This window comes from Macaca nemestrina, chromosome 13 (genome assembly GCF_043159975.1).
Source record: "Macaca nemestrina isolate mMacNem1 chromosome 13, mMacNem.hap1, whole genome shotgun sequence".
Classification (NCBI taxonomy): Eukaryota; Metazoa; Chordata; class Mammalia; order Primates; family Cercopithecidae; genus Macaca; species Macaca nemestrina.
Window position 1 is genome coordinate 65,385,815 of NC_092137.1, and position 12,562 is coordinate 65,398,376.

Here is a 12,562-nt window from a genome sequence, read left to right on the forward strand (position 1 = left end):
TAAAGTAAGACCTTTTTTTTTTTGAAACAGGGTCTCGCTCTGTTGCCCAGGCTAGAGTGCAAATGGCATGATCTTGGCTCACTGCAACCTCCATTTCCAGGCTCAAGCAATCCTCCCACCTTAGCCTCTTGAGTACCTTGGACTACAGGGACACACCACCATGCCTGGCTGAATTTTGTGTCTTTGGTAGAGACAGGGTTTCGCCATGTTGCCCATACTGGTCTTGAACTCATGAACTCAAGTGATCTGTCTGCCTGAGCCTCTCAAAGTACTGGGATTACAGGGGTGAGCAACTGCATGCGGCCAAGACCCCTCTTTTAATTAAAAACAAACAAATCAAAAACCTTAAGACCCAAACCAGAAATGATATGGCTACTGAAACAACAAATGGTTATGTCTTTGATTAATAATAATAAAGGGCCATGAGCCTTTGAACTTCAAGAGAGAAATTCATTCAGGCTCCAAATCAAGACAGGATTTACCTCATACTTGATTTAAGAAATCAAATTTAATAAAAGGCATTTATAAAATGTAAGAATAACCCAAACTGCACAAGGTTCTGAAAATATCATTACAGGAAAGAATGAGGAACTTCAGAGGTAGAAGAAAGGTGGTGATAAGATCAATCTGAAGGGCAGGCTTGCCAATAAAAGAGGAATTAATCTGATTCAGGCAGCTCCACAAGGCAGAGGAATAAGAAGAGACAGAAGTAAAAGGAAACAGGCTTAAGCTCAATATAAAGAATTAACATGTCTCTAAAAGAATCATGCAGGGCCGGGCGCGGTGGCTCAAGCCTGTAATCCCAGCACTTTGGGAGGCCGAGACGGGCGGATCACGAGGTCAGAAGATCGAGACAATCCTGACTAACACGGTGAAACCCCATCTCTACTAAAAATACAAAAAAAAAACTAGCCGGGCGAGGTGGCGGGCGCCTGTAGTCGCAGTTACTCGGGAGGCTGAGGCAGGAGAATGGCGTAAACCCGGGAGGCGGAGCTTGCAGCGAGCCGAGATCGCGCCACTGCACTCCAGCCTGGGCGACAGAGTGAGACCCTGCCTTTAAAAAAAAAAAAAAAAAGAATCATGCAGTGAGCTGAGATAGTGCCACTGCACTCCAGCCTGGGAGACAAATTGAGATTTTGTCTCAAAAAAAAAAACAAAAGAAAAAAAAAAGGAATCACTAGGAATAAATAAATAAAAATAACTGGCAACTAGAGGTTTTGTGTTTTTTGTGTTCTTTTCTGTATATTTTGCAGAGATTAGGTTTCACCATGTTGCTCAGGCTGGTCTTAGACCTCCTGAGCTCAGGCAATCTGCCGACCTTGGCCTCCCAAAGTGCTCGGACTATAAGCGTGAACCACGACGCCTGGACAGCCACTGCACCCAGCCTTATTTTGTTTTTGAGACAGGGTCTCACTCTGTCCCCAAAGCTGGGGTGCAATGGTGCAATCTTGCCTCACTGCAGTCTTCTGGGCTCAAACGTTCCTCCCACCTCAGTCTCCTGGGGAGTTAGGATTACAGGCATGACAGGCATGGACCACCACACCTGGCTTTTTTTTTTTTTGGTAGAGATGGAGTCTCTATGTTGATCAGGTTGGTCACAGGAGCTATGTTTACTCCTGGCCTCAAGTGACTCTCTGACCTAGCCCTCCCAAGGTGCTGGGATTACAGGTGTGAGCCAACATGCCTGGCCGAAGTTATATATAAAATGGAACTAGCTACTTTGAAAAAATGGTAAGCCTCTTAAAAATGTTTAAAAAGCCAGGCGTGGTGGTTCACGCCTGTAATCCCAGCACTTTGGGCGGCCAAGATGGGTGGATCACTTGAGGTAAGGAGTTTGAGACCAGCCTGGCCAACATGGCGAAACCCCGTCTCTATGAAAAATACAAAACTTATCCGAAGGCTGGGCCCAGTGGCTCATGCCTGTAATTCCAGCACTTTGAGAAGCTGAGGCAGGCAGATCATGAGGTCAGGAGTTCGAAACCAGCCTAACCAACATGGTGAAACCCTGTCTCTACTAAAAATACAAAAAATTAGCAGGGCGTGGTGGCACATGCCTATAATCCCAGCTACTCAGGAGGCTGAGGCAAGAGAAGCACTTGAACCTGGGAGAAGGAGGTTGCAGTGAGCTGAGATCACACCACTACACTCCAGCCTGGGCGACACAGCAAGGCTCTGTCTCAAAAAAAAAAAAAAAAAAAAAATTGTCCGGGCATGGTGGTACACACATGTAATCCCAGCTATTAGGGAGGCTGAGGCAGGAGAATCACTTGAACCCAGGAGGCAGAGGTTGCAGTGAGCTGAAATCGCGCCACTGCACTCCAGCCTGGGAGACAGAGCAATACTGTATCTCAAAAAATAAAAAACACAAACAAAATGTTCAAACTGAGGCCTTCAGGCATGGAAAAGAAATTCCTATTAAAGATGAAAGACAAAGAGTGTCCATAAGATCCCCTCCAGCCACAGGAAAGTAACAAAATATGAATGTTTCACATACAAATACACACCCAAATCTTATGAAAGCCAATGATCACACACACATAATACAATTATTCCATACCAGTACTTTAAAGTACAGTTTTGGGTAGATCTTTATGTACTCTTTATGCTGCCAAATAAAAAGTTGATAATGTACTTATATAGCGGGAAAAAATATGGATGGTAATTTGTTCACTGATTGAAAGTATTTCAAGCTATTTCTGAAAACTAAATCCTTGCAAGTCCTAATTTGACACATCAAGTGTATTTACTTATATCAATACCCACATCCACCTATCTTTTGTAACATACCTTCTTTTCCTCATCAGAATCATATAAGGGAGCAACTTAACCTATCAAACACCCATTTATCTGGGCATGTCATATCATAAGTAGTATCTATATACTGCCCAAAAGTTTACAAAGGGCTTTCACGTGTATTGTCACATACATAAAGCTATTAGATTTGGTTCTCACAACTACCTTATAAATTAGTAAATCAGGTGTCATCACACTCACTTTAGAAACGAAACTGGGTCTCAGGGTTATTTCGGCCTTTTCCCCCAAGACACAAACCCATGATTCTCTAACAAGTAAACACGAGATCCAAGACAACAAATCTAAGTCTTCTGACTCCTAATACAGGACTCCTTCCAGTTCCACGTGTCATCAGTTCCATGAAAAGGGGCAGTCACTGGTTTCCTGTGTTTATAGCCTACTTCTTGCTAATAGCCTACTCTGAAAACTACTGAGAGATTTATTTTTTAAAAGACCACAGATATGTCCACACTGACAGGACTCAGACCCATACTGAAGAGGCACAACTGAACTATTATACCTGCCTATATTTAATTGGGGGCTGGGGGTATAAAGATGGGTAAGGGGGATAGGATGGCACAGACACACAAAATATTGAAGACAGAGCTTCGGTCACTTGGTTCTACCAGTAACTGTAGGCAAGTCATTAAATCTTTCAGCATTCATTTTTTTGAGCAGTAAAATGAACATGTTACAAAAACTAAGTTCCTTTCCAACAAAATTCCGTGTTTCTACAGAGTTGGTGCACACTATCTAATAAAAATACTTAAAACAGAACTACATAAGTACTTTTCTTCAACTGAGCCACATATGAACAATCTCTTCCTAGGGTTCCTTTAATGTTCCATGCACTTAGCACAGTAAAAGACAAACAAAAATGGTCTGTAACATTTGCACTGTAGGACAAGGTAAACTTGAACTTAGATTTCCCCCGATAAAAGAAAAAGATGAGGACCAAGTTTGACTTAAAACATGAGTTTCTCTGCTTCATAAACAGAAAATTCAGTGAGGCTTAAGTAATCTTGAAAACATATTTTTAATCTAAATAATTCTTATTCTACTATTCTATCTTAAGTACATGATTAAGACATTTTACATTCAATTGTTCGCATATTAAATATATACAAAATAATAATACATTACAAATTTGCCAAAATAAATTCCAAAAAAATTACTAGCCAAAAGTCACTTACTATTTGAAGCTTGATTGTTTTCCCGTCTAACTCTATAGTTCTTATTTTGAAATCCACACCAATTGTGCTGATGTAGCTTTCTGTATATGTATCATCCTGAAGGGGGAAATAATTAACAATTAAATGTGTTGTTCAGTGGAGCAGATGCAAATCTAAGTGAAAAAAAAAAACTGCTGTTCAAGAGTAAATAAAAAAAAATCATGTTTACTTTTATCTACAGTCCAAGTTTATGAATGAAATGTATAAAGTATAACATGCTGACAACAGTCACTCCATCCACTTTCAGTACTTTATATTCTGATTCGAAAGCACTACTTAACTGTAGTTTCTTCTTTCCTTAAGATCTCTACAATAGCCATTCTTTATTTTTTCCAAACATCATCTCTTGCCACATTCTTTACATACATCATATAGAAAAATATTTTATATTTTCAATGATTATGAATAATTTTTCTAATCACTAATCAGCAAAACTCTTGTGACCCACCTACCCAATTTATTCACCACAAAACAACAATCATTTCACTCCACTATTATGAACTTTTTCTTAGAAGTCAATCTTGCTTCCTAATGATTTTTTTTTTTTTTTAGATATAATGCACATAACATAAAAGTCACCCTTTTGAAGTGGACAATTCAGTGGTTCTTATACATTCACAAGGTTGCGAACTACAACCACGAATTCCAGGATATTTTCATCACTCCAGAAAGAACCCTGTACCCGTTCCAGAAAGAACCCGTCTTCACACCCTGGCAACCACTGATCTACTTTCTGTCTCTTTAGATTTGCCAATTTTGGACATTTCGCATAAATGGAATCACAAAATATCTGGCCCTCTGTGTCTGCCTTCATTTAGCAGAACATTTTCAAGGTTCATCCATGTTATACCATGCAACAGAACTTCATTACTTCATTCTTTTTTTTTTTTTTTTTTTTGAGGCAGGGTGTTGCTCTGTTGCCCAGGCTGGAGTGCACTGTCATGATCTCAGTTCACTGCAACTTCTGTCTCCTAGGTTCAAGCGATCCTCATGACTCAGCCACCTGAGTAGTTGGGACTACAGGCATGCATCACCACACCTGCCTAATTTATGTATGTTTAGTAGAGATGGGGTTTGTGATGATGGTCAGGCTAGTCTCAAACTCCTGGCCTCAAGTGATCCCCTTGCCTCAGCCTCTCAAAGTGTTGGTATTACAGGTGTGAGCCACCATGCCTGGCCCATTTTATTGGCTGAATAATATTACATGTACAAATATACCACATTTTATCTATTCATAAATTGATTTGGGTTGTTTCCACCTTTTGGCTATTACGAATAATGCAGCTATGAACATTTGTGCACAAGCTTTCCTGTGAATGTATGTTTCCTGTTAATTTTTTAACCCAATGTTAAACTTTTAAAATTATAACTGCTCGGTGGCTCAAGCCTGTAATCCCAGCACTTTGGGAGGCCGAGATGGGCAGATCACGAGGTCAGGAGATCGAGACCATCCTGGCTAACACAGTGAAACCCCGTCTCTACTAAAAAATACAAAAAACTAGCCAGGCGAGGTGGTGGGCGCCTGTAGTCCCAGCTACTCGGGAGGCTGAGGCAGGAGAATGGCGTGAACCCGGGAGGCGGAGCTTGCAGTGAGCTGAGATCCGGCCACTGCACTCCAGCCTGGGCGGCAGAGCGAGACTCCGTCTCAAAAAAAAAAAAAAAAAAAAATTATAACTGCTTCTCGCAAGTACCTGCCACGAAATTTTATTAAGAATGGAATAAAAATATTTCTTGTGAAAAGATATATATGAATGAACAGACCAGGCTATCATTATGTGAACCACAAAGCACCACCTAAGAAGTATTCTGTCAACAAAGATGGACCTTAATCGAATCAAGTCTAATGAGAACAGCACTGCCAAACAGAACTTTCTGTGACAGTGGAAAGGTTCTATAAGCTGTGCTAGCCAATATGGCAGCCATTAGCCCTATGCGGCTTGTGAAACAAGAAACTAAATTTTTTATTGTTTTTCTATTATTTTTCCCCCTTAATGGGACAGGGTCTCGATGTCTCCCAAGCTAGAGTACAATCACAGCTCACTGAAGCCTTGAACTCCTGCACTCAAGCAATCCTCCCACCTTGGCCTCCCAAAGTGCTGGGATTACAGGTGTGAGCCACCAAACTTTTTCAGTTTTAATTAATCTAAATTTAAATAGCTACAAAGAGCTAGTAGCCACTCTAAGGATAGTGTAGTTCTAGATCTAATTACAGAAAGAGGGATAAACAAGCATAAGGGCATCGCAAGGAAGCAAAATAACAAATAAAAAATACTAGACAATCTACAGGACAAATGCTCCAGTTTCTGCAAAAAGTCAATGGCATAAAAAAATATATAAATAAAGGCCGGGCGCGGTGCCTCACACCTGTAATCCCAGCACTTTGGGAGACCAAGGCGGGCGTATCACAAGGTCAGGAGATCGAGACCATCCTGGCTAACACAGTGAAACTCCGTCTCTACTAAAAATACAAAAAATTAGCCAGGTGTGGTGACAGGCGCCTACAGGCCCAGCTACTCAGGAGGCTGAGGCAGGAGAATGGCATGAACCCGGGAGGCGGAGCTTGCAGTGAGCCGAAATCACGCCACTGCACTCCAGCCTGGGTGACAGAGTGAGACTTCGTCTCCAAAAAATACATATATATATATGTGTGTGTGTGTGTGTATATATATATGGTAAGTTATAAAACTCTAGATTAAAAGACTAAGCAACAAAACAACCAATGGAAAACGTATTTTGTAGGTTGATAATGGCAATGTCATTTTATAGAAAACATTTTTAGAAACATGGGCGGGGCATGGTGGCTCACGCTTGTAATACCAGCACTTTCGGAGGCTGAGGTGAGTGGATCACAAGGACAGGAGTTCGAGATCAGCCTGGCCAGGATGGTGAAACCCCATCTCTACTAAAAATACAAAAAAATTAGCTGGGTGTGGTGGCGGGTGCCTGTAATCCCAGCTACTCAGGAGGCTGAGGCAGGAGAATCACTTGAACCCAGGAGGTGGAGGTTGCAGTGAGCCAAGATCGTGCCACTGTACTCCAGCCTGGACGACAGAACTAGACTCCATCTCAAAAATAAAAAAGAAAGAAATACTGAATTCTTATAAATCCCTAAATGACCTTAACTCCCACGCCTCTGAGCTGTTACTATTCCTTCTGCCCAAAAGCCTCAGTTATCTCTTTCTGCATAACCCCATTTACTCCCCAGCCCCAAGGTCATATGGCATTTATTCATCTGATTTTAAGCTCAGGCAATACTGAGTGCCCAATTTCTTCAACTCCTCAGCCAACAGATTCTTCCCTCTGTGCCCCCAAAACTTATTGCACATTTCTTTATTATAGTCCTCATCACAACTGTCTCTATTAATATTTTGAGGATATAGGGATCAGCATTTTAAAAATACTTTCCAGGTATCCTACTATGTAGGCAGTACTGGAAAACCTCTGACTTCAAGCAATGGGCATCCCAGAGAGGGTTTTCCTTGAAGCACAAACACCTCAGGCTACAGCTAGATTCTTCCCACCTACTGAGTGTTGCTTAAGAATTATTCTTAATTTTAATATTTGCCAATTTAATAAAAATTAAATGATACCTAATTTTAACTTAAAGGCATTTAATTACAAACAAAGTTGAGCTTTTTTTTCACGTTTATTTGCAATTTGTATTACTTCTTTTTTTTTTTTTTGAGACAGAGTTTCGCTCTTGTTGCCCAGGTGGGAGTGCAAAGGTGCAATCTCAGCTCACCACAACCTCCGCCTCCCAGGTTCAAGCGATTCTCCTGCCTCAGCCTCCAGAGTAGCTGGGATTACAGGCATACGCCACCACACCCAACTAATTTTGTATTTTTAGTAGACACGGGGTTTCTCCATGTTGGTCAGGCTGGTCTCAAACTCCTGATCTCAGGTGATCCTTCAGCCTCAGCCTCCCAAAATGCTGAGATTACAGGCATGAGCCACCGCACTCAACTGGCAATTTGTATTACTTCTTTTTTCAACTGACTGCTGATGTATTTGCCACTACTTCCATTAGGACAAACATTCTTTTCTTATTGATGTGCAAATGTACTTTACATATTGAGAATACCAATCCTCATATATATTTATTTGCTAGTGCCATTAGTTTTCTAACATTTTTGTGCCCGTGACAAATTAATTTTAATACAATCAAATGTAGCAGTGATTTCTTTGATTTTTTCTTATTTTAGAAAATATCTTCATACACCAAGATTAAAGAGCCACCTATGTTTTATTCTAGTACTTCATGATTTTATTTTTAACTGTTATATAAAAAGAATTATACAATATTTCACATTTTTTAAATAACCTTCATTAATATTGGCACTCATCAGAAAAGTCGTATGTATTTAGGATACTGTCAAGCAGTAAACTGTAAGTTTTTTCAAATTCTAATTTTCCATTGTAAACTTAAATTTTATTTCAGCCAACAAATGCTTGCAGCTACTTCCCTTGAAATGACTATCACATGGCCGGGCGCGGTGGCTCAAGCCTGTAATCCCAGCACTTTGGGAGGCCGAGACGGGCGGATCACGAGGTCAGGAGATCGAGACCATCTGGCTAACACGGTGAAACCCCGTCTCTATTAAGAAATACAAAAAAAAACTAGCCGGGCGAGGTGGCGGGTGCCTGTAGTCCCAGCTACTTGGGAGGCTGAGGCCGGAGAATGGCGTGAACCCAAGAGGCGGAGCTTGCAGTGAGCTGAGATCCGGCCACTGCACTCCAGCCTGGGCGACAGAGCGAGACTCCGTCTCAAAAAAAAAAAAAAAAAGAAAAAAAAAAAAAGAAATGACTATCACAGTTCATCTGAGAAAATATGTCAAATAGCCAATTCTGTACAATTCTAATCTAATTTGTCTGTTAGCTGTTGCTTTCAAGTTTAAAAAAAAAAAAAAAGGCCGGGCGTGGTGGCTCACGCCTGTAATCCCAGCACTTTGGGAGGCTGAGGCAGGCGGATCACCTGAGGCCAGGAGTTCGAGATCAGCCTGGCCAACATGGTAAAACCCCATCTCTACTAAAAATACAAAAACTAGCTGGCCTTGCTGCCTATAATCCCAGCTGCTTGGGAGGCTGAGGCAGAAGAATTGCTTGCACCCAGAAGGTGGAGGTTGCCGTTAGCCAAGATCGCACCATTGCACTCCAGCCTGGGAAATAGAGCAATATTCCATCTCAAAAAATAAAATAAAATAAAATAAAATGGTATTCCATGGAAAAAAATAAAGCAGCTCAGCTTACAACTCAAAAAACTATAAATGCTTTTCTTTTTTCCAAAATAACCAACACACTAGCCAGTATGCAGTCAGAAGTGCTTTCTCCAGCACTTTGGGAGACTGAGACATGTGGATCGCTTGAGCTCAGAAGTTCGAGACCAGCCTCAGCAACAAAGTGAGACTCTTGTCGCTACAAAAAATACAAAAATTAGCCAGGCATGATGACACATGCCTGTGGTCCCAGCCACTTGGGAGGCTGAGGTGGGAGAATGGTTTGAGCCTGGGAGCCAGAGACCATGCCGCTGTACTCTCGCCTTGGCGACAGAGTCAGACTCTGTCTCAAAAAAAAAAAAAAAAAGTTTTATGTGAACTTCCCATTTCTTCACAAATATTTTTAAAAGAATACTCATGGATCAACATTTTTCAAAAATTAATAATTTTAACTGTTTTGTCAAGGACATTCTTCAATAAAAATGGCAGGGTTTGTTGTTGTTCCTGTGAGTACACAGAGGTAAAGAATGCCATCACTATGAGTAAAATCTGGAGCTTAGCACTGCCTTGATGTGTACCAAGCCACCAGCAATTTTACCCACATTGCTTTTGTACTACCAGAGCCAATGTCATCACTGAAAAAGGCAAACATCTTTTATTTTAGTATTATTACCAAGTAAATATTTCCTTACAAATACTAATGTCTTAGTATTATTAGGATATTCTGACCTCATGGGCTACCGGAGAGGGTCTTGGTAACCCCCAGGAGTCTTTGGTCCCTGCTCTGAGAAACAATGATCTAGACAGTAAGAAGGGAAACACGCTAATTTTTATATACACACACACACACACACACACACACACACACACATATATATTTTTTGAGAGACAGTCTTGCTCTGTTGCCAGGCTGGAGTGCAGCGGCGCAATCTCAGCTCACTGCAACCTCCGCCTCCTGGGTTCAAGTGATTCTCCTGCCTCAGCCTCCCAAATAGTTGGGACTACAGGCATGTGCTACCACGCCCAGCTAATTTTTTGTATTTTTAGTAGAGACAGGGTTTCACACCATGTTGGCCAGGATGGTCTCGATCTTTTGACCTTGTGATCCACCCATCTCGGCCTCCCAAAGTGCTGGGATTATAGGCATGAGCCACCACGCCTGGCCAGGAAACATGCTAAATGTAAAGGTAGTTGATAAAGACTATGAAGGACACTGTGGATTCTGCTAAGTCTGAAGTCTATCTGTCAGCTTCAGCATTTAGAACTATGCCACTGGCCAACAAAGTTTGTCCAGGACTCTACTTTTTCTTTAATTAATTAATTTTTTTTTTTTTTTTTCCCCCAGAGACAGTCATGCTATGTTGCCCAGGTTGGTCTCAAACTCCTGGCCTCAAGTGATCCTTCCACCCCCAGCATCCTGAGTAGCTGAGATTGCAGGCATGAGCCACTGCACCACCTGGCTCTGCTTTTTCTTTTTATTCTACCAAAGTTTAACTTTAAGATTTATTTTCATCAAGTCACTTTCAACACAGGCCAACAACTACCCCTTTAACTTGGTGCCTATATTGGAACTGCTGTTTGACTCTGACCAAAAATATTAGACATTCTGACTTTAAAACCATACTTCACTGAATTTAAGAGCAGCAATATTTTTTAACAGTCCAAGATACCACTGGGGATGCATATTTGGAGTCCTTAAATATATAAATTCTGGAATAATTAACTTATTCTGAATAAAACTTTAATTTTTTTTGTCTACCTAGAAAACATACATAGCATTAAGTATACCATTAATTGTAAAGGCATTTCAATTTCAACTTACTGCAAACCTAAGAAGAAGGCAAGACTTTCCAACCCCAGAGTCGCCAATCAGAAGTAACTTGAATAAATAATCACTGCAAAAAGAAAAAGAAAATGATGTTAATAAAAAGCATACTGCATTATTGTAAGCTATAAACAACAAAAACACAGCTACAAATAACAACTCACTGTGAAGACTACATCTCCTATAAAGCCCATGCATGGCTTAAGCCAAAACTGGGAACAGCTGCAGCCCTTCTGACAGATCACTAAACATGACAGAATATGTAAAAAGTAGGCAATGCCGGCCGGGCGCGGTGGCTCACGCCTGTAATCCCAGCACTTTGGGAGGCCGAGGCGGGCGGATCACAAGGTCAGGAGATCGAGACCACGGTGAAACCCCGTCTCTACTAAAAATACAAAAAATTAGCCGGGCGCGGTGGCGGGCGCCTGTAGTCCCAGCTACTCAGGAGGCTGAGGCAGGAGAATGGCGTAAACCCAGGAGGCGGAGCTTGCAGTGAGCCGAGATCGCGCCACTGCACTCCAGCCTGGGCGACAGAGCGAGACTCGGTCTCAAAAAAAAAAAAAAAAAAAAAAAAAAAAAAGTAGGCAATGCCACCTATGATCTCTAACATCAGTGAACTTACACTTAAAAGGAAAGAAGGAAAAGAAAAATAAGTGATATGCACTCTTGGACTGCCCAAGATACTTTAAACATTCTAAATAAATCCCACTCCTCTACAGTATTAGATTACAGAAAGCTAACTTTTCATTGTTTTTACCCATGAAATATTAGTCTCTCCTTCAAATTCTAAGATCAGGCCAGGCACAGTGGCTCACACCTATAATCCCAACACTTTGGGAAGCCAAGGCAGGCAGTTCACTTGAGGTCAGGAATTCAAGACCAGCCTGACCAACATAGTGAAACCCCGTCTCTATTAAAAATACAAAAATTAGCCAGGCATGGTGGTGGGTGCCTGTAATCCCAGCTACTCAGGAGGCTGAGGCAGAAGAACTGCTTGAACCCAGGAGGCAAAGGTTGCAGTAAGCCGAGACGCTGCACTCCAGCTCCAGCCTGGGCAATAAGAATGAAACTGTCTCAAAATGAGGAAAAAAAAAAAATTCCAAGATCAAATAATTTCACAGCACTCCTCCAATGAAGGGGTTTTCATGATCCTTCTCTAGCATCCAGCTTGAATTCTGCCCTCAAAACAATGTTCATTTAACTTCTGAAAGCCCTTATTATTATTTTAAACTAGAAATGTGGTAAATTCACAGGCTGTTTAAGTGCAAAACTTGACCAACATTCTACACTTGTATTAAAGCATTTTTCAGAACCATTGAAAACCAGGCTCTTTTTTTTTTTTTTTGAGATGGAGTCTTGCTCTTGTCACCAGGCTGGAGTACAGTGGCGCGATCTCGGCTCACCGCAACCTCTGCCTCCCTGGTTCAAGTGATTCTTCTACCTCAGCCTCCCAAGTAGCTGGGAATACAGGCATGCGCCACCATGCACAGCTAATTTTT

General features: G+C 41.3%; 1 protein-coding gene across 2 annotated transcripts in view; it reads right to left on the reverse strand.

The window, feature by feature from the left end:
* Positions 1 to 12,562, reverse strand: part of LOC105465432 (RAB1A, member RAS oncogene family) — a 48,709-nt gene that overhangs the window by 9,461 nt on the left and 26,686 nt on the right. For both annotated transcript variants that reach the window (XM_071076825.1, XM_071076824.1), the window contains exons 2-3: positions 11,061 to 11,133; positions 3,987 to 4,082 (exon numbers count right to left, since the gene is read on the reverse strand). In XM_071076825.1, the coding sequence (XP_070932926.1) occupies positions 3,987 to 4,082; positions 11,061 to 11,133 (169 nt within the window). The remainder of the gene's footprint in view (positions 1 to 3,986; positions 4,083 to 11,060; positions 11,134 to 12,562) is intronic.